We start from the raw sequence: 24,340 nt of genomic DNA, 5'->3' as shown, positions 1-24,340 counted from the left end.
CAGACCAAACAAATAATGGTACCGAAATTTCAGACCCTGATGCTGTTAATTGCAAATGCCTAAAGTAGTCCGCTTTTTTTAAGGGGTTACTTCCCTTTATATGTACACTAACGCCGAAAAATTTAGGGGAGATCACTGCGTAAAGATGGTCAAATAACAGGCGCATTAATTTTCAAGCAAACAAAATTCCCGAATGGTTGAAGATTTCTAATTTTGTTTTATTCTTTATATATATACATGCTTATAGTAAGCTCCATGATTTTTTACATCTATGTTAAACAACAGTTAGCGTCGAAATCATAAGGGTTACAAACCCCTAATTTAGAATTATATGGTTTTCTTCAGGCTGTTAAGATAAAACTTACCGTGGCCGAGGGGTTTGCGCGCTCGCTTAGGAAGCAAGAGGTCTTGAGTTCAAATCCCAGTTAAGGCAGGTCTTTTTTCAAATTGTTTAAGTCAAATAAACATTGAATTGAATATCAGTGTTGCAATTAGTCTTATAGCCAATTTACTACAATTAAAACACCGGTAAGCATTGGTGGCACTATACAAAAACAAATTTGTTTACAATCTCACAACCATTCTGAGACCCAAACAAATTCAGCGCATTCTGTGCTTTAATTTAATGTTTTGATACATTTGTTTATTTCTTCACTAGTTTAAAGGAGTCCATTTGTTATATCTATATTATTTGTGATATTATTATCATTAACATCATCATGATGATATAAATTACTATTGGCCTCTTTAAAGTAATCATACATGGAATCTATTGTTGGCATGTCTATAGATTTTTCAGTTTTAACTTTATTTCAAATTTCCAGTATTCTTTAGGATTTTTACTTTGTATTTCTCTCAATTTAATTTCGTTACTTTTATAATATTTATCCATAATCTTTTTTTATTTCTTACTTGCATTATTTAAAAGTATTCTATTTTCTTTAGTGGGATGTTTGCTATATTTTCTTCTAAATTTATTATATTTCTTTTTTGCTTTTTTGCACTCATTACCATACCATTTTTTTTCCATTTTCTTTTATTGATTTATGCCTTCGTGTTATAGGTTTAACTGTTTCATAATCACTTTTTATAAATATTTTATACAAATCAATCTGATTAAACACCAGCTCCTAAAAAATCCACTGTATGTAAAAAATAAGTAGGATCAACTGTATTTTAAAAAGATAAGTAGGATCCAATGTAGGTAAAAAAATAAGTAGGATCAATTGTATTTTTAAAAAAAAAAGTAGGATCCACTGTACGTAAAAATAAGTAGGATCAACTGTAGGTAAAAAATAAGTAGGAACAATTGTATTTTTAAATCATAAGTAGGCTCCACGGTATGCAAAAAAGTAGGCTCCACTGTATATAAAAAATAAGTAGGTTCCACTGTATGTAAAAAAATTAATAGGATCCACTGTATGTAAAAAATAAATAGGCTCCACTGTATGCAAAAAAAGTAGATCTGAAATCTATCTTTGTATTTCATACCATAAATATAATAAAAAAGATCTTACCATCAAAGCCATCTTTACACTTGCATGTGTATGCCTGGTCACCATCTATGCATTCAGCCTCATTTTGGCACTGATTATTTATACAGTCATCAATGCTGTGTTGACAGAGAGAACCAGTGTAACCAGGTTTACAACTACATACACTGTCAAGATTACCATTAGTATTTTGACAAGTTCCTTCATTACAATCCACAAGTTCACATGGTACTTTAACCTGGTCACAAGCATATCCAACATCTGTTGATATCAATATTTAAATATATACAGGAGTATAGAATGGAAAATGTGTAAGAAATTTGGCACAGAAAAGTACTCCAAAAAGTTGTCCATTGGACATAGAGGCCCCAGTCATATGACACTTTACATTCTGAGCTTGATGAAGACACCAGACAAATATTTTGACAGTCAATCAGAAAAGAAAAAATAGCAAACGCAATTTGATCTTGCTTTTGACCTAAAAGTGCAACCTTGACTTTGAAGATTTTTCTTATGCCAGACAAAGTTTCTGACTTTCACGAAGACATATGCCACATACTGCAACAATCCAAAATATAAGCTTGACAGGATTTCAACTTTGACCTCCTAGTACGACATTGACCTTAAATGTGTGTACATGAGTCTTGACAGCTGCATAATCTTCCTATGGTGATCATATGGCCAATTCATTTTAAATGTATGCAGAAGTTATTAACTCCAGGACACAAACTCAAGCTGCATAATGTAAGACTTTATGACAAAATTCTTAGTTAAATCCCTTGTAGTGATGTCAACCCTTGAGCCAAGGAACTAAATCTTAATAAAAATATATGTTTTTTATAGTATATATAGGGGATTTTTTTAAATCGTTATTTTTCTGTTTTGGATAGAATTTCGGGGTCCTGTGGTGCAACACATCATCTTCTTATAATGATCAAGTCAACCAGTTTATTTTTAAATCCCATCATAGATGCAAAAGTTATGAGTTAGAGACATGAATTTTGCATTGGTTACTTATGGTGGTCATCAGACATGCAGCAGTTATGGACAGGAAACATAACATATTCTTTTTCAAATTTACACCAATTAACATATAAATTCAAAAAGAAAGGATAACACTTTCTGCGTGCCCATATTATTGCGGGGGTATCTAAATAAAACAAGGGTCATGATTTCAGTGTTTAAATTTCTTATCTTCTTGCGTTTTGAAAAATGACAATATACATGAATAACAGATGTTTATCTGTATAGGAGAGATTTACCACTAGGTCATCAATACCTGTTATGTGTATCACGTGATACACATTATCAGGAAAGTCGTACAAACAGTGTGTTACACATAATAGAATGTACACTATAAACTCTTACAAGACGATTCTCCTAATGCTAAATTTTGATCTAACACATATCACAGAGCATTCTCATTTTGAACATCATATGTGTCTGAAATATAGATGTTAGAATTTATTTTGAATTAAAAAGGAACTCTTGGAAAAGTGAGCTTTTTATACATTTGTAGCCTCATACTTTCAATGTTTACCAAAAGAAAAAATAACTTTTGGTGTCATTTATCAGTTATGTTTAGAAAATGTTTTTATTAAAGATGAATTAATTTTAAGATATGGGTCAGTTAAAAAGAAAGAAAAATGAACTGTTATAATAAAAATAACATTTGAGTAAATAACTGAAATTCTAATATGCCATTTGAAGTTAATACATCTTCTGTATCATCTATAAGGACTAACTTCTGAATCAAAACTTAAATTAATTTAAATCCCAGTATAACGATCAAAAATTAAATCTAAGTAGATAATTAATTCTCTGAATAAAAAATAAAGTAGAGTTAGGTTATAAACTCTCTAAATAAAAAATAAAAGAATAAATTATTAAACTTTTGAAGCAGATGATTGAATTAACTAAGGTATTTTGAATATATACATGTTATTCAATTTCCTCAAAATTTAAATTTAAATTCTTTTTCTGGATCCAAGTATTATTACGTCATAATATTTTTTTTTTAAATTTTAAATTAAAGCATGATAATCTTCTTGATCAAAATTTCTTAATCAAAGTATATTATTAATTCTTTCTTATCAAAAATGTGGTTTTAAATCCAAGAAATGTAAAATTTCCTTTGTAAAAAAAGTAAATTTTACAAGCAATTTAAAAAATTATGAAATATCCTCTGAATCAGAATTTTTCATATTGGTACAAAAGGGAATTATTATAGAAGTCAACTTAATTAAAATTGAATGCTCTGACTTAATAATTTTATAAATAAATATTAATGATTAAAATCAAATGCTAGAAATAATAATTAAAGGTGAGACAGGTTTCAAAGTTATATTCAATAATCAATAACCTGTGACGGACATTCGTCTACAAAAAGGATATTTTTTGCTGGGGAAAAAATCCTGTACAAGAATAATTAGGCAATTATTATTACGTATTGTGAGTTTTAGTACTTTCTTTTATGGCAAAAAAGATTCTTAAAAATAACCAAATCGAAAAGTATATGAGTTCTTTTATTGACAGTTTAAAACAATTTTTTAAGTCACAAATAATGATCACTCAATAATGGACATACCCTACCCAAAGCATTTATGTTTAAACTTTGGATCTGGAATTAAAATTTCATACACTAACACTGGAAAAATCAATTTAAACTTATAATTTTTCATTGACTCCGCACTGAAAGTAATATAAATTCTATATCAGTGGTAACAGGTCGGACAAAAAGTTTGTAAGACCAGCAACTGTTAATGCTATGTGTGTTTCTTATCAGTGAATCTATTTTTAGAAAAATCCTTATCTGTAAATCCCTCCTTTACAAGAATAAAAGTTTGACTGAAAACATAAATAACAGTTGTTTGACCTGTGCACAGAATAAGAAAACATGAACAACACAGAATTAACTGTGTACATAGACAACACATATTTAACTGTGTACATGAACAACACAGACGTAAGTGTTTTCTGTAAGAACAAAATTTTGACTTAGTGTACATTACACAGATTTTATTATGCTCATGAACAACACAGATTTAACTGTATTTTTTGCACAACACAGATTTAATTGTGTTCTTGAAGTACAAAGGTTAGACTGTGTACATACAGTTTTAACTCAAACTCCATTCGGAACTGCCTCGGCTATTATCTATAATAACCAGATTGAAAGTAGTTCTACCACGTGGTTTCAGATGTAAACAGAAACAGAGAAAATGTCAAACGAATGTATATATTTGACATCTTATGTCTGTTCCGGTACTCTTATACTTTAAAATATGTCTGACAACAATTTGTAATTTAAATATGCCGACTGATGTTCAATTTTAAATAAATCCGATTAACTGTCATTAGGTTGGGTTTTTTTTACTTTCGGTTTCTACAACCATAATAATAATTATATAAATAATGCATTGTTTGCTTTTGTATCCATGAATTCACTTATTTCAGATGAACTTTTACAACATATACTTGAAATAAACTTGTCAACAACTCCCAGCATTAAATTACTATTTGTTTACATGTTTAGTTTCTTAGCTTAGGTTAGACCGAAATACTGCATCCATTCTGTGTATTCATACTATTGTGTTCGAGGCCCTTATCTGAAGACTGAAGGAAAGGGCCGAGTAGTTGCGATTGCTCAAACTCCTGACAGTGATTACCTCCCTTGGCCGATTGTAATCACTGCCTTCACAGACATCAAATGATGATGAAAGTCACATGTCGTTACGTCGAAATTCAAATGTAAATATTGATAGTTATGCAGAAAATGTAACGTCTGATTTATGTTTATCTTTTCGTAACTAAGTTCGTTATATTTTATCAAAAAATATCAAAAGTGTACAAAATAATGAAAAATAAATTCAGAAACTTAAAAAAAAATAAAATATCAAAATATTGATAAAAATGTTTGTGATGTACTGATAAGGGAAGATCACTGTGTAGGAGATTGAATTTAACTGTGTTTGTTTGTTTTTTTATTGGGTTTTACGTCAAACCGACACAGTATAGGTCATTTTGCGACATTTTTGCTTTACTGGTGGAGGAAGACCTCAGATGCCCTTCCGGGCATTATTTCAGGCACGAACGGCACCTGAGTAGAACCACTGACGTTCCGTTAGCTAGCTTGATAGCTTCCTCACAAGAAAGAATCAAAAGTCCCTGTCGGGATTCGAACCCACAGCGGTTGAACCATTGAAAATTGCAAAATTTTACTAAGTCAAGGGCAATAACTCAAAAAATACTAAAAATATCCAGACGAAAATACCCAGGTGCATAACTACACATGCTGATCAACATTCCTGTAAAGTTTCATGAGTCTAGGTCAAATACTTTTTGAGTTACATGCCACACAAAAGAGAACGGACTGACGGATGGATGGACGGACGGACAAGGGTAAATCTAAATGCCCGCCACTAAAGAAGGGGCACCATAAGTATTGATGTATGGCTGAAATGTTCACATGAAAATCAATATATTTAATTTTCTCACCTGGTTTGTTATTACAATTTTTTCGAATTGCAAATGAAGAATCTTCCGTCTGTTCCCCTGTATAGGTGCTGTCATACATTTGGCAATTTGGAGTAAGAGCATTGTTAAAGATGGCATAAATACATTCACGATTGTCCTGACATGCTGTTTTACATTGTTCTATGTCACTAACACTTCTACTGGAAACAATTTCTCCTGCTGTAGCTGCTTCTCCTTCAGTAACAACCATCTCACATCTATACCGAGTTTCAAACAGAGCTGTGTCACATGTACACACTCCCTCCATTCTGTCCAGGCTGCTATAACATACATTATCTCCCTTACAGTCATTGCTTAGACAGAAGTTTGGAGTATTCTCACAGTTTGTACCTCCAAAGCCGGACTTACATAGACATCTATAGCTATCGACCTGATCAACACATTTTCCATCATACGCACAGGCATTAGGGTTGTTGGCACAGTCATCTGAAACATAAAACATGAAATGTTAAACCAAATGATTTTTGAGACAGACTGACATCCAGAACATAATATAACAGAACATGGAACTAAAAACTTGATAAATGGTCTGTAACTGACAGATCAATCAATAAGCCTAGTGTTCAAATGCAATTACTAAAAAAATACAAATTTTCATAGCATCATGTTTATATTATTAAAGCATGAAATGGCCATTAAAATCTTATATTTCTTTTCATTTTACTATTTCATACAAAAAAGGTTCATTTACACAACAGATAACAAAATAAAATGGAGGCACAAGCCCCTGAATGAACTATAAGGTAAGACAACGGTTATCACCCATGTTTGTCACATTGTACAATGTCCAAGCAGACATATAAACAAGAGGGCCATGATGGCCCTGAGGTCGCTCACCTGTATATAGCCCCCCCCCCAACGTTGCAGGGCCAATTTAACCCAAGGGCTTTTATTTGCACAAACTTGGTAGACACCCATAAGAAGATGTTTCATGCTAAACATCTAAGCTCTAGCTCATTGGGCTTTTTAAAAGAAGATTTTTTTTAAGTTAAGTTTTTACTATACACATATAGTTAAAAACAATGACACCCCTGGGGCCAGGCCAGTTTTGACCCTAGGGCTTTTATTTGAACAAACTTTGTAGACACTTACTAGAAGATGTTTCATGCTTAATATCTAAACTCTAGCTATTTGGGTTTTTTCAAAGAAGATTATAAGTTTTTGCTATACACATATAAAGAAAATCAATGACCCCCGGGGCGGTGCCAATTTCGACCCCAGGTCTTTTATTTGAACAAACTTTGTAGACACTCACTAAAAGATGTTTCATGCTTAATATCTTAACTCTAGCTATTTGGGTTTTTTCAAGGAGGTTTTTTAAGTTTTTGCTATACACATATAAGGAAAATCAATGACCCCTGGGGCGATGCCAATTTTGACCCCAGGGCTTTTACTTGAACACACTTGGTAGACACCTATTAGAACATGTTTGATGCTAAATATCTTAGCCATAGCTCTTTGAGTTCTTTAAAAGAAATTTTTTTAAGTTTTTACTATATGCATATAGGGAAAATCAATGACCCCCCGGGGCGGGCCAATTTTGACCCCAGGGCTTTTATTTGAACAAACTTGGTAGACACTTATTAGAACATGTTTCATGCTAAATATCTTAGCTCTAACTCTTTTGGTTCTTTAAAAGAAGATTTTTTAAGTTTTTACTATATGCATATAGGGAAAATCAATGACCCCCTGGGGCGGGGCCAATTTTGACCCTAGGGCTTTTATTTGAACAAACTTGGTAGACACCTATTAGAACATGTTTGATGCTCAATATCTTAGCCATTGCTCTTTGAGTTCTTTCGAAGAAGATTTTGTAAGTTTTTACTATATGCATATAGGGAAAATCAATGACCCCCCGGGGCGGGGCCAATTTTGACCCCAGGGCTTTTATTTGAACAAACTTGGTAGACACCCATTAGAACATGTTTCATGCTAAATATCTGAGCTCTAGCTCTTTGGGTTCTTTAAAAGAAGATTTTTTAAGTTTTTACTATATGCATATAGGGAAAATCAATGACCCCCTGGGGCGGGGCCAATTTTGACCCCAGGGCTTTTATTTGAACAAACTTGGTAGACACCCATTAGAAAATGTTTCATGCTAAATATCTTAGCTCTAACTCTTTGGGTTCTTTAAAAGAAGATTTTTTTTAAGTTTTTACTATATGCATATAGGGAAAATCAATGACCCCCCGGGGCGGGGCCAATTTTGACCCCAGGGCTTTTATTTGAACAAACTTGGTAGACACTCACTAGAAGATGTTTCATGCCAAATATCTAAGCTCTAGCTCTTATGGTTTTTTAAAAGAAGATATTTAAAGTTTTTTCTTTCGGTTGCCATGGCAACCAGAGTTCTACATGGAATTAAATTCTTTGAACAATTTTTAAAGGTGACCACCAAAAGAAAGTTCCTGTGAAGTTTGGATGAAATTGGCTTAGTGGTTTATGAGGAGATGTCATTTAAAGTAAAAGTTTACGGACGGACGACGGACGGACGACGGACGGACGCCGGACGAAAAGCGATCACAAAAGCTCACCCTGTCACTTTGTGACAGGTGAGCTAAAAAGTCATTCTTTGCTTTATTTCAAATACAAAATTCAAGGTGCCTGTGCATGCTTAATTTTAAGCATGACATGTGGGGAGCTGGTATAGATATATATTTAAGCATAAAATGTGGGGAGCTGTTAAAGGTATAATTTTAAGTATGAAATGTATTTAAGCATAAAAATGTGGTAAGTCAGTATACTCAGGTATGATTCTAAGCAATCAGTATAGATATGATATTAGGCATAAAATGTGGGGAGCAGGTACAGGTATAATTTTAAGCATGGAAAGTGGGGAGTATGAATTGGTATAATTTTAAGGATGAAATGTGGGGAACCTGTATAGGTATAACTTTAAGTATGAAAAGTAGGGAGCTGGTACATGTATAATTTTAAGCATGAAATGTGGGGAGTCAGTAAAAGTATAATTTTAAGCATGAAATGTGGGGAGCCGGTATAGGTATAATTTCAAACATGAAATGTGGGTAGCAGGTATAGGTATAAATTTAAGCATGATATGTTGGGAGTTAGTATAGGTATGATTTTAAGCATGAAATGTAGGGAGCTGGTACAAGTATAATTTCAAGCATGAAAGTTGGGGAGCCAAGTATTTTTAGCTTTTAACATAAAATGTGGGGAGCTGGTATAGGTATAATTTTAAGCATGAAATGTAAGGAGCTGGTACAGGTATAATTTTAAGCATACAATGTGGGAAGTCAGTATAAGTATAATTTTAAGCAAGAAATGTGACTTGAAAGTTGTGAATTATATACAACATTGTCAGTAAATCATAAATAAACACAAAAATACATAAAGATACTTATGCTAAATTCATTGTCTAATGTACTACAATAACTTACTAATGTTGTTGTCACAGTTTACACCATCATAACCATCAAAGCAGGAACATTCATATCTCACAGATCCAAAGGGAGTACATGTGCCATGTACACATGGGTTTGAATTGCATGGGCTGTTTGCAACATCACATCTTCAAATAATTAATAAAGATAAATTTACTATAAATTTGACAAATCATACAAAGCAAAGAAAAACAAAATTTGTCTCATAAAAATATGTTCATGATTCATGTTCAGCTAAACCATTGGTAGAGACCATCTTTTACTAATCACATCATTGAGTTTATATGTTTCCACCAGTTAACATAAAATATAGAACACTGGAATATCATACTTACATAAGTGGTATTCTGTTTTACAGTTACAGTCATCATTAATATACTTATGTCACAACAGTAAATACTCATTATTTATCGCTACCAATTATATTTTGTATCATTTACAGGGATACATAGAGGATATAATGTTTTGTTCAGTGTAAGATCAGAATAAATTTTACTGAGTGACAGCAAAAGGTATAATTATTTCACGAGTGGCGCAGCCATTCACTACACACTCATATTTTGTAATCACACATTTTTAGATAAACACTTGAATTCCTCATAGTACAATTTATTGATTATTCTTATTGCAAAATAAGGTCTCAAAAGTATTTATTTCATACATTATAATATATTTATTTTGGCCCTACATTGGGTCACAACCAACACAGGGTCACAACACTGTAATACGGGATAGAATAAAGAAATTTTAAGTCAGAAATCCAGATTTACAGATAAAAAAATGTGTAAGAAAGTTAACTTTGATTCAATTCAAAAATAAAACAGCCACAGACAGGCAAAAATAACTTTTTTTTATTCTTTAAGGGGTCACAGCACCTCTTTCATTTTGACAGTATCAATATGTTTAAAAAATGTACCCAAATCTACTAGTGTTGTGTTCAAGTTTGCCTGAAATCAAACATAAAATGAAACCAGTTCTTGAAGATGAACAAATCATTGTTGATGGACAGACAGACAGACAGACAACAGATCAAGGTCAGGAAATGGACAACAGAATCATGTAGATTCAAAACTGTAGGTATGCCTGATTTACCTTATTCCAGAAAATCCTCCATTTGCAGGACAAATACATTGAAAGCCATTGATATCATCTTTACATTGTGAGTTCTCATTACAATTATTGTTCTCACAGTCATCCCTAGTATCTTGTTCACATCTTACACCACCATATGCTGCAGATAATATAAACAAATCAAGTCTCATTTATTAAATACAGTTTAGTAACTATATCACATCACACTTATGTTAGTAAGTATATAAATACAGTTGATATGGTACAGCATTTCAGTACTGTGAAACAAAGCATATGTTACCAACCAGATTCTACATCAGCATAAATTAATGCCTTTATCAAAAGAATTTTATACCAGTACTACTGTTTTCTTACAGTAATGATTGAGAACCTGGAAGAGCACTAGTGTTTCTAGCACAAGAACTTATGCATGCTTAATGTAACAGCACTAATCATCTAACATATTGGTCATATACAAGCACTAATCCTCAAGGTCATATACCAGCCCTAACATAAAGGTCATATACCAGCACTAATCCTCTAATATAAAGGTCATATACCAGCACTAATCATCTAACATAAAGGTCATATACCAGTACTAATCATTTAACATAAAGGTCATATACCAGCACTAATCCTCTAACATAAAGGTCTTATACTAACATATAGGATTACATAACAGCACTAACCATCTAACATAAGGTCATATACCAGCACTTATCATGTAACATAAAGGTCTTATACCAGCACTAATCATGTAACATATAGGTCATATACCAGTACTAATTATCAAACATAAAGGATAACTTACCAGCACTAATCATCTTACATATAGGATTACATAGCAGTACTTATCACCTAAAATAAAGGTCATATTCCAGCAGTAATTAACTAACATAAAGATCATTTACTAGCACTAATCATCTAACATAATAGTCTTATACCAGCACTAATCATCTAACATAAAGGATAACATACCAGTACTAATCATTTAACATAAAGGTCATATACCAGCACTAATCATCTAACATAAAGGTCATATACCAGCACTAATCATTTAACATAAAGGATAACATACCAGCACTAATCATTTAACATAAAGGTCATATACCAGCACTAATCATCTAACATAAAGGATAACATACCAGTACTAATCCTCTAACATAAAGGTCATATACCAGCACTAATCAATTAACATAAAGGTCATATACCAGCACTAATCATTTAACATAAAGGTCATATACCAGCACTAATCATCTAACATAAAGGTCATATACCAGCACTAATCATCTAACATAAAGGATAACATACCAGTACTAATCATTTAACATAAAGGTCATATACCAGCACTAATCATCTAACATAAAGGTCATATACCAGCACTAATCCTCTAACATAAAGGTCATATACCAGCACTTATCCTCTAACATAAAGGTCATATACCAGCACTAATCATCTAACATAAAGGTCATATGCAAGCACTAATCATTTAACATAAAGGATAACATACCAGTACTAATCATTTAACATAAAGGTCATATACCAGCACTAATCATCTAACATAAAGGATAACATACCAGCACTAATCATCTAACATAAAGGTCATATGCCAGCACTTATCCTCTAACATAAAGGTCATATACCAGCACTTATCCTCTAACATAAAGGTCATATACCAGCACTAATCATCTAACATAAAGGTCATATGCCAGCACTAATCATTTAACATAAGGTCATATACCAGCACTAATCATCTAACATAAAGGTCATATACCAGCACTTATCCTCTAACATAAAGGTCATATGCCAGCACTAATCCTCTAACATATAGGTCATATACCAGCACTAATCATTTAACATAAAGGATAACATACCAGTACTAATCATTTAACATAAAGGTCATATACCAGCACTAATCATCTAACATAAAGGATAACATACCAGCACTAATCATCTAACATAAAGGTCATATACCAGTACTAATCATTTAACATAAAGGTCATATACCAGCACTAATCATTTAACATAAAGGTCATATACCAGCACTAATCATTTAACATAAAAGTCTTTTACCAGCACTAATCATCTAACATAAAGGTCATATACCAGTACTAATCATTTAACATAAAGGTCATATACCAGCACTAATCATTTAACATAAAGGTCATATACCAGCACTTATCATCTAACATAAAGGTCATATACCAGCACTAATCATCTAACATAAAGGTCATATACCAGCACTTATCCTCTAACATAAAGGTCATATACCAGCACTAATCATCTAACATAAAGGTCATATACCAGCACTTATCCTCTAACATAAAGGTCATATACCAGCACTAATCATCTAACATAAAGCTCATATATCAGTTCTGTCATCTTACATAAAGGTCTTATATCAGCACTTATCCTCTAACATAAAGGTCATATGCCAGCACTAATCCTCTAACATAAAGATCATATACCAGCACTTATCCTTTAACATAAAGGTCATATTACCAGCACTTATCATCTAACATATAGGTCAATTACCAGCAATTATCATCTAACATATAGGTCATATACCAACACTAGTCATCTAACATAAAGGTTATATACAAGCACTTATCATCTAACATAAAGGTCATATACCAGCACTTATCCTCTAACATAAAGGTCATATACCAGCACTTATCCTCTAACATAAAGGTCATATACCAGCACTTATCCTCTAACATATAGGTCATATGCCAGCACTAATCATCTAACATATAGGTCATATACAAGCACTAATCAGCTAACATAAAGGTCATATACCAGCACTAATCATCTAACATAAAGGATAACATACCAGTGCTTATGCTATTAACATATACAAGTATTTTGTTGCTTTAAACACATTTCAGTACCAGTAGTAACTCTGACACAGTCTCAGTATTCTTGTATGAAATATTTTAGTACTGATAGTAAGTTGTGGAACTGGTAGTAAATTTGGAACATGTTTGATCTAACAAATGATTTCTTGAATATTTTTCAAATACATGTTATATACCAGTACTAAATTGTTTTATATGCATGATCAAGAATCAAAATCTTTGATGCCTTAGTGAATCAAACATTCAGATCATATATCAGCAAAATTTGTCACCTTGATCATTTTCCTTAACTGTAAAACAGAAATGTCTGAGAGACCAACAACTTATAACTCAGATTATAATATATTTCATAGACTTAATACAATCCAAAAGTAACATATTTTTAATATTCATTTTAATCATTTTTATACATTGTTGATTTTTGTACAATTACAGTATTGGTCAGCTATCAACGATGATATAAAATACAATGAGTGAGACTGAAAAAAGGATTGGAGCACCACACTAAATAACGTATTCCGGTATATACCGGGCAAGGCGCTTGAATCATAAAATGCTAAAATTTTGCCTTTTTACCCAACGGAATGAACTTTAATAGGTCTAATTCATCTTTTCACACCGATTTATGTACGATAATGAATGAAAAATATAAAAATCGGCGAAAAAAACGATATTTGTCTATTTTGTGATCATGATTTCTGCAAGCGTCTAGAGGTACTGCTCCAATCCTGTATTGAGCTAAATCCAAATACAATAATGACATTTTTTTACCTGTGTTACATTCTTTTTTGAAGTGGACATCTGCTGTGATATCTTCATCTATTAAATCAGCTGGTTGTAGATTGTCATTAAACAGTAAACAGAACTGGTTAGCAATAAACGAGGCTTCTTTACACTGGCTATCTGATAAACAGCTTGCCTTACACTGTTCTAAAGTTCTCGTCAAAAGTTGATATCGAGCAGGTGAAGCTTGAGAACCTACTTTATCTTCATTAGATACCTTCATTTCACATGTGTCCAAATCTGAAATTAAACAAATAAACATATAATACATGTGTCCAAATCAGAAATTAACCAAATAAACATATACATGTAATAATAATCACAAATAATATGTTTTTGTTATTTTGATAAAGCCTTATCCAGGTTTATTTGGGTCCTTATTTTTGTTCATTAAGAATTTTAACATTAAATCTGAGCAGTTGGCTTCACACTAGTGTCATTATTGAAACTTGTGACTAATATGCTAAAACAACACATAACAAAATTAATATCAAGTTTAATCCTAAAATGAAAATGTTCAATGATAAAGAAAAAAAGACCTACAGACATGATACAAATATTTTTTTAAGACAATTTTTTTGTAACATGTTAAATCATTAGAAAAATAGTCTTGTATTATATATTAAATCATAATAATATTGATTAATAACCCACTTGAAAGACATGACAAGAATGTAACAATTCCTTAAATAAAGTTCAATCAAAATCTGCCAGTTGTTTTCATTTAAAACTTATTTTTTATTTTTGCTTTAGTGGCCCTTGTGTAGTATCAGATCAGAACAATTGATGCTAATTTTTACTCAAATATAATAATTCAAACTATAAGCGACTCAAGATTTATAATTAAAGGTATATGTTACATATAAACAACTACATAATAACATTTATTGAAACCTTGCATGATCTTAGAATTATTATGATAATAATAATTACCGTAAAATTCCTATTAAACGCCCCAGGGCTAAACATTTTCCAAAAGGGGGGCTATTATTACAACACAGTTTTTCCTAAATCCAAAAATCATTGTAAATGCATTCAGTGTTAACAAGTGTTGGTAATAACATGAAAAAGTGTTAAGATTTTTAAGTTCATACTATAAAATAAAATGGATTCTGAATGATTTGAATGAAATTACGGATTTACTCATGAGTTCAGCACTGATGAATAGATTGTTTTTCTTAACAAAAGACCTGGGGGCCTTTATTAGGGGAGGGGCATTTATTAAGAATTTTACGGTATAAGCCAAAAAAATATATGGGGTCACCAATACCATTTTTGAGTTACCTGACTTTTGGTGAATTGATATCTCAAAAATGTGAAATAAAATGATTTTGGTTTTTGGTTATTTCAAAGAAAATCTCAGGAATGACTTACAGCTTCAATTACTTTGAGGTACAATTATTTATACTTATATCAAAATTTAAGCAAAACAGGTCTACTTGTAATACATTTTTAACAATGGCACTAAACATTGGGAATCAAAAATAGCAAGACCCGTACAAAAAAACCTCCTGTTTTACAACTGTAAGACCACTGAAGAACACCTGTTTTTGTAAAAATACAAGTCTTAGGGACCTGTGTTTGCTGAATTTGACATTTTGACTAAGAAATACAGGTGTATTTTAACAATTTTACAGGTGTATTTTTGAGACAAGACCTGTGTTTTAGATGTACACATGTAATTCTGATACTTAGAAAATATTGAGCTGATATTTTGTGCTGAAAATAATCTAAGTCCAAAACTACAACTGTATTTTCAATAATACAGATGTACAATACACACTTAGAAAATCTTTTGGAGAAATTGTTCTTATTTAAATACTTTAATATCTTTGATGCAATTGTACAGACTGTATATATGCACATTATTTACACTTAGGATTTAATTTTTAACATTCATAATGTAAGCAACTTTGAACTAAGAGTGCTATCTAAATTTGAATATACATGTACATTGTATATGATTATTTAGTTTTAAAATATATGAGATAGTTCACATAGGCCTGTCCTTGTTGTTCTTTTAAGTATAAAAAGAACAACAACAAAAACTATAACAACAACAAACTGGTACATGTTCTTATTCAAGACTCTAAATTTGCAGACATTATGAGTTATTCTTCACTCTGTAAAGTTAATTGTGTATGAAATAAACTCATACATTAAGCTCTCTCAATCTAGTTTGTAATATAAATGACCTGTTAAGTAGGATAAATAAATAAACACTGCCTCTACTACTCTACAATGATTTTACACAACTGACTGATTTTACACCTTGCACTGACCAGTCTGATAATGGTAACCACCATAAATTCTGCTACAGTCCAGACTCTTCCATTTGATTTAATCTGGGGGGAAACAACTTTATAGATTTTAAATGAAGTCTGTTTAGAAGGAAATTGCAAAGTTATCTTTAAAAACTTATTATGAATTTGAAATTCTACATTACACTTTTTTTTTCTCATATGTCTATATGATTGTGAAATTAAAATGATGGGTGCTTTGATTTAAGGAATATCCCTGTTTAACATTATGCATGATGAATCAGTCCAGTTCTACAGTTGTAAAATTTGAAATCTGAGGTATTTGTGGAAATAGTGCTCATGTATCACAAAGGATCTTATTGATAATTAAGAAATTGTGGAGATATAAGCAATTTTCTAGGCAATATTTTGTATAAAATGTTTGGGTGAAAATTCTTAAACTTTTCAAAGAAAAAAATCAAGGCTACAGCCTTGTTAATGAAAATGACAATATTCTGAATTATGGGATATGCTGGTTGCAAATGAAATTTGAACCTTGGAAAAGAAGATGAAAACCAGAATCATAAAAAAATCAGGTAATAACCTTTGGATACATTTATGCAAAAAACAAGTATTATTTCAGGTCTGCTAGCAATTATTTTTATCAACTTTATTCTGAAAAAAATAATATTTTACATTCTATTTACCCAGTTGGAAAATAATTTTTAAATGTAAATTTTGTCACCAATAGCATTTAATTAGATACTACAATATTGACTGTTAATTGCTTTATATTTTTGAATACAGTCTTGAAGAGATGATGTTAAATACATTTATACTTAACTTCTAATTAATAGGTCATAATTCATTTTCATATCTTTTATAATGAACTATGAATTTTGTTCTTAAAGGTCACAGTACGCCCCCCAGAGACGTTGATCTACATGAAACAAAGCAAAGGACTAAAACAGATATGGTAAAACGAAATTGTAGTTGAACTAATTAGAATAGTCATGGTTAAACAAAATAAGTCTCTTTAAAAGTTGCACCTTAATTATTAAAGTTAAGTTACCAGTTTACCACTAATAGAAACAGCTCAGTAAATATCTTTTATCAAGCAATGCATTAAGTAGGAAAATTAATACATGTATTCATTAATTGTCAAAACATAATTATATAGGTTGAAGTTAATTGGTACGTATCTAAAAAAATGAATTGGTCAGGCACTGAATATGTGCATTGATGACATTAGTACAAAATGCAAGCATTGAAAGTTACATGATAATATCATTTAGTATTCATTTAATGATAAACTATTGATGTTTTATTTGATTCAGGTGAAGCTGCTTTAAACAGGATCTTAAATCACAATGACAGAGACCAGTTAAGAAGAGAAAACACTTACAAAGGCTTTATTCCAAGTACCTATATTATGTAGACATTAATTTGGCAAATACTGGCAATAAATATTTACAAGAAAAAAAACTTTATTAGCATTTGTGAATTTTTCTTCAAATGAAAGGATATGCCTGCAGTGTTATTCATGACTTGGATTTTATTGATGCAGTATCAGTAGTGTGTAACAGGATGTAATAAAATATAGTAATCCATTTAAGACAAAGTGAAAATTTGTTATATTTATCCCCATCTTTAGTGATAGTGATTCTAGTTCAGTGATATTTCCGCTCACCTTAGCATAGGGTGCCATTGTGAACTATTGTGATTGTCAAAGGGTGCCATTGTGAACCATTGTGATTGTATAATGTCTGCTATTTGTACCTAAATCTTGTAAAAAGATATTTTCTCCTCAACCAGTTCTTATTTTTAAAGATTGAGTAGCAACAAATGCACAAAATTTCTGACCAAAGTGTATTTATCCCATTGAAAAAGATATTTGCACCAAAGGTGCCAAATATGTTTGCATTTATGTGTTGTTTTCATCCCTTTAACAATAAGGGCACCTGTATTTTATTTTTGACCGGTAAAATTTTACACCTGTATTTTTGAGCTGAAAATTTTTTACACCTGTATTTTTAGACCTGTAAAATTTTACACCTGTATTTTAATCAGCTGTAAAACAGTACAACTGTATTTTTCGACCCGTAGAAAAAAACGGTTAATTTACATATTTCGTTCATAGTACAGGTGTAAAACAGCTGTATTTTTGAAAAAAACAGGTGTAATTTGCTATATGTTTATCAAAACTGAAGAAAAATACAGCTGTAATTTTTAACAGAAAAACAGGTGTATTTTAGGCAAAATTACAGGAGTAAAATTTCGTACAGGGTGTCACACAATTTGAAATATTTACTTGTCCTGCATGAACATGTGTAGTCCTTGTAAGTAGCTCCACGGATACATGTGCCACCATTTTTACAAGGATTTCCATCACAAATATGGTACATATTCTGACATCTATCACCATAGTAACCAGAATCTGGATCTGAAAAATAAATAATTCTAGTAATTAGTATGTAAATAATGTACATCATATAAAGTTGTAGACAAACACCTAAATATAAGCCTTAAACTACCAAATTTCTTAAATGGACTAATTCCATTTTGGAATTGACAATCATAAATGTCAGGAGTATGAAGTTGATTAAAGTTTAATATGCCAAATGTATAGAGCCTGGTAAGACAACATGGTAGGAATGTGCAGGCTGGTCAGACAACATGGTAGGAATATGCAGATTTGTCTGGCAACACGATAGGAATGTGCAGGCTGGTTAGACAACATGGTAGGAATTTGCAGGCTGGTTAGACAACATGGTAGGAATGTGCAGGCTGGTTAAAAAGCATGGTAGGAATGTGCAGGCTGGGTAGACAACATGGTAGGAATGTGCAGGCTGGACAGACAACATGGTAGGAATATGCAGATTTGTCTGGCAACACGATAGGAATGTGCAGGCTGGTTAGACAACATGGTAGGAATTTGCAGGCTGGTTAGACAACATGGTAGGAATGTGCAGGCTGGTTAAAAAGCATGGTAGGAATGTGCAGGCTGGGTAAACAACATGGTAGGAATGTGCAGGCTGGGTAGACAACATGGTAGGAATGTGCAGGCTGGTCAGACAACATGGTAGGAATATGCAGGCTGGTTAGACAACATAGTAAGAATATGCAGGCTAGTTAAACAACATGGTAGGAATATGCAGGCTGGTTAGACAACATGGTAGGAATGTGCAGGCTGGTTAGACAACATAGTAGGAATATGCAGGCTAGTTAAACAACATGGTAGGAATATGCAGGCTGGTCAGACAACATGGTAAGAATATGCAGGCTGGTCAGACAACATTATAGGAATGTGCAGGCTGGTCAGACAACATGGTAGGAATGTGCAGTCTGGGCACACAACATGGCAGGAATGTGCAGGCTTGTAAGACAACATGGTAGGAATGTGCAGGCTGGTTAGACAACATAGTAGGAATATGCAGGCTAGTTAGACAACATGGTAGGAATGTGCAGGCTGGTTAGACAACATAGTAGGAATATGCAGGCTGGTTAGACAACATGGTAGGAATGTGCAGGCTGGTTAGACAACATGGTAGGAATGTGCAGGCTGGTTAGACAACATAGTAGGAATATGCAGGCTGGTTAGACAACATGGTAGGAATATGCAGGCTGGTTAGACAACATGGTAGGAATGTGCAGGCTGGTTAGACAACATAGTAGGCATATGCAGGCTAGTCAAAAAAACATGGTAGGAATGGAGGGCTGGTCAGACAACATGGTAGGAATATGCAGGCTGGTTAGACAACATGGTAGGAATATGCAGGCTGGTTAGACAACATGGTAGGAATGTGCAGGCTGGTTAGACAACATAGTAGGAATATGCAGGCTAGGTAAACAACATGGTAGGAATATGCAGGCTGGTTAGACAAACATGGTAGGAATGTGCAGGCTGGTCAGACAACATAGTAGGAATATGCAGGCTAGTTAAACAACATGGTAGGAATATGCAGGCTGGTCAGACAACATGGTAGGAATATGCAGGCTGGTCAGACAACATTATAGGAATGTGCAGGCTGGTCAGACAACATGGTAGGAATGTGCAGGCTGGGCACACAACATAGCAGGAATGTGCAGGCTTGTAAGACAACATGGTAGGAATGTGCAGGCTGGTCAGACAAGTTGGTAGGATTGTGCAGGCTGGGTAGACAACATGGTAGGAATATGCAGACTGGTAAGACAACATGGTAGGAATATGCAGGCTGGGCAGACAACATGGAAGTAATGTGCAGGCTGGGTAGTCAACATGGTAGGAATATGCAGACAGGTCAGACAACATGGTAGGAATGTGCAGGTTGGGCAGACAACATGGTAGGAATATGCAGACTGGTCAGACAACATGGTAGGAATGTGCACGCTGGTAAGACAACATAGTAGGAATATGTAGGCTGGTTAGACAACATGGTAGGAATGTGCAGGCTGGGCAGACAACATGGTAAGAATGTGCAGGCCGGTCAGACAACATAGTAGGAATGTGTACGCTGGTTAGACAACATGATAGGAATATGCAGGCTGGGAAGACAACATTGTAGGAATGTGCACGCTGGTAAGACAGCAAAGTAGGAATATGCAGGCTAGTTAGACAACATGGTAGGAATGTGCAGGCTGGTCAGACAACATAGTAGGAATGTGCAGGCTGGTAAGACAATATGGTAGGAATGTTCAGGCTGGTCAGACAATATGGTAGGATTGTGCAGGTTGGTTAGACAACATGGTAGGAATGTGCAGGCTGGTAAGACAACATGATAGGAATGTGCAGGCTGGGTAGACAACATGATAGGAATATGCAGGCTGGGTAGATAACATAGTAGGAATATGAAGGCTCGTCAGCAACATGGTAGGAATGTGCAGGCTGGTTAGACAACATGGTAGGAATGTGCAGGCTGGTTGGACAACATGGTAGGAATATGCAGTCTGGTTAGACAACATAGTAGGAATATGCAGGCTGGTTAGACAACATAGTAGGAATATGCAGGCTGGTTAGACAACATGGTAGGAATATGCAGGTTGGTTAGACAACATAGTAGGAATGTGCAGGCTGGATAGACAACATGGAAGGAATATGCAGGCTGGTAAGACAACATAGTAGGAATATGCAGGCTGGTTAGACAACATAGTAGGAATATGTAGGCTGGTTAGACAACATAGTAGGTATGTTCAGGCTGGGTAGACAACATGGTAGGAATATGCAGGCTGGGTAGACAACAAAGTAGGAATATGCAGGCTGGTTAGACAACATAGTACGAATATACAGGCTGGTTAGACACCATGATAGGAATGTGCAGGCAGGTCAGACAACATGGTAGGAATATGCAGACTGGGTAGACAACATGGTAGGAATATGCAGGCTGGTTAGACAACATAGTAGGAATATGCAGGATTGTTAGACAACATGATAGGAATGTGCAGGCAGGTCAGACAACATGGTAGGAATATGCAGGCTGGGTAGACAACATAGTAGGAATATACAGGCTGGTTAGACACCATGATAGGAATATGCAGGCTGGTCAGACAACATAGTAGGAATATGCAGGCTGGTTAGACAACATGGTAGGAATATGCAGACTGGTTAGACAACATGGTAGGAATGTGCAGGCTGGGTAGACAACATGATAGGAATGTGCAGGCTGGTTAGACAACAAGGTAGGAATATGCAGCTGGTTAGACAACATGGTAGGAATGTGCAGGCTGGGTAGACAACATGTTAGGAATGTGCAGGCTGGGTAGACAACATGGTAGGAATAAACATGCTGGTAAGACAACATGGTAGGAATCTGCAGGCTGATTAGACAACATGGTAGGAATATGCAGGCTGGGTAGACAACATGGTAGGAATTTGCAGGATGGGTAGACAACATGGTAGGAATTTTCAGGCTGGGTAGACAACATAGTAGGAATATGCAGGCTGGGTAGACAACATGGTAGGAATTTTCAGGCTGGTTAGACAACATAGTAGGAATATGCAGGCTGGTTAGACAACATGGTAGGAATATGCAGGCTGGGTAGACAACATAGTAGGAATGTGCAGGCTGGTCAGACAACATGGTAGGAATGTGCAGGCTGGTCAGACATATAGTAGGAATATGCAGGCTGGTCAGACAACATGGTAGGAATGTGCAGGCTGCGTAGACAACATAGTAGGAATGTGCAGGCTGGGTAGACAACATGATAGGAATTTGATGGCTTGTCAGACAACATGGTAGGAATGTGCAGGCTTGTCAGACAACATAGTAGGAATATGCAGGCTTTTCAGACAATATGGTAGGAATGTGCAGGCTTGGTAGACAACATAGTAGGAATGTGCAGGCTTGGTAGACAACATGGTAGGAATTTTCAGGCTGCTTAGACAACATGGTATGAATGTGCAGGCTGGGCAGACAACATGGTAGGAATATGCAGGCTGGTTAGACAACATGGTAGGAATGTGCAGGCAGGTCAGACAACATGGTAGGAATATGCAGACTGTCGTGAATTTCCTTTTAATTGTATTTTATAATCCAAGACATTGGAAGAAAGAACACATTTCCTTCTTGAATATTAATTTAATTTATAACACAACACGTTTTAATCCAATTAAACTATTTTATTTAATCATCACAAATATAATCCAATTATTTGACTTTGACTTAAACAATTTCATTTAATAATCACAAATATAATCCAAGTATTTAATTTAACAACCTTTATTAACAAATCAGTCTAACTTATTTTATTTCACCCACAATTAACTATATTTATGTCCCTATATATATAGCAAAACTTTCCCGCCTTTATAATTAAGCATGGCAAGAAAAGCATGTAAAACATGAAAACATAAATATCTCGTGCACAATAATTCACCGTCGGAGAACTAAAACAATAGGTTGCACGTGAAAAACCTTGAACTGACTGATAAAACACGTGCAAACATGAATACATAAATATATCGTGCACAATAATTCATCGTCGGGGAACTTAAAACAATAGAATTACTAAATGCACGTGAAAAACATTGAAGTAGCTGATAAAATACGTGCAAAATGCTACTATATCTTCACCGTCGGATAACTTAACAATAAACTTTAAAGACACGGTGATATATCATGTAACTTACAAAGAAAATATTTCTTGATAAAAATAGTAGTATATTAAAATACATGTATATCGCAATATCTGCGACACTCCCGACGAAGAAGATAAACTTAACAAATGATTATAACAAACATAACTAGAAGTATTTAAAACTTTCTGTATTTTTCAATTCTTAGAATTAGTGAAAGTTTAAACTTACATTTAATACATTTTACATATGAAATATATTTATTTTTAACAATTCCATTATTAATACCCACATATATACAAACAAGTTAATATAGTTATATGCAGTTCATTGTTCATATTCTTTTTGAATATCCTTTAAACTTAGTTCATTTTATCCATCGATCACCAGTAACATATTCTTCTTCATGTATTATATCATTCCCTCTGTAAGTATACACTGTTCTCCATGTCAAACAATGGTACAAAGTTATTCGTCTTATGTCGTGTGTAGTTTCAAGCGCACTTTCATCTATGTTAGTTTCATTGTCACTTATCAAAATGAAGTCATCATCATTACTGTTTACGTCATCATTACTAAAGCTATCACCGCCATCATCATCACCGACTTCTCCATTTAAACTGACATCATTATCAGTATGTTCATCACTATCATTAGTCGATTCAATGTCAAGATTCTCATTTTCACTGTCAGCATTCATATTTGAATTCGCGTCATTCTCGCAATTTGTACTGACGTCATCTTCGTAATCGTCGCAATTCGTATACTCGTCATCCTCGCAATTTATATGCACGTTATCCTCAGATTGGGAATCTGTTGTGTCAACTTTAGCATAAACATCAGCATTTAATTCATTTATATTATTGTCGACGTCATCAATGTCGCTTGTATGTTTAAGTTCATC

The 24,340-nt window shown here is 33.5% G+C and overlaps 1 protein-coding gene across 1 annotated transcript in view; it reads right to left on the bottom strand.

Annotated features, from left to right (window-relative positions):
* Window positions 1-24,261, bottom strand: part of LOC132760021 (uncharacterized) — a gene marked incomplete at its 5' end in the record, with an annotated part of 81,068 nt that extends 56,807 nt beyond the window's left edge. The window contains 7 exons of the mRNA XM_060751908.1: window positions 1,518-1,754; window positions 5,991-6,455; window positions 9,431-9,561; window positions 10,526-10,664; window positions 14,134-14,385; window positions 18,697-18,828; window positions 23,941-24,261. Of these exons, the coding sequence (XP_060607891.1) occupies window positions 1,518-1,754; window positions 5,991-6,455; window positions 9,431-9,561; window positions 10,526-10,664; window positions 14,134-14,385; window positions 18,697-18,828; window positions 23,941-24,261 (1,677 nt within the window). The remainder of the gene's footprint in view (window positions 1-1,517; window positions 1,755-5,990; window positions 6,456-9,430; window positions 9,562-10,525; window positions 10,665-14,133; window positions 14,386-18,696; window positions 18,829-23,940) is intronic.
* Window positions 24,262-24,340: the final 79 nt, after the last annotated feature.

The sequence above is a fragment of the Ruditapes philippinarum genome, unplaced genomic scaffold (genome assembly GCF_026571515.1).
Source record: "Ruditapes philippinarum isolate M1 unplaced genomic scaffold, ASM2657151v2 ctg2678_1_1_1_1, whole genome shotgun sequence".
NCBI lineage: Eukaryota > Metazoa > Mollusca > Bivalvia > Venerida > Veneridae > Ruditapes > Ruditapes philippinarum.
This window is presented reverse-complemented; position numbering and strand designations above follow the sequence as displayed.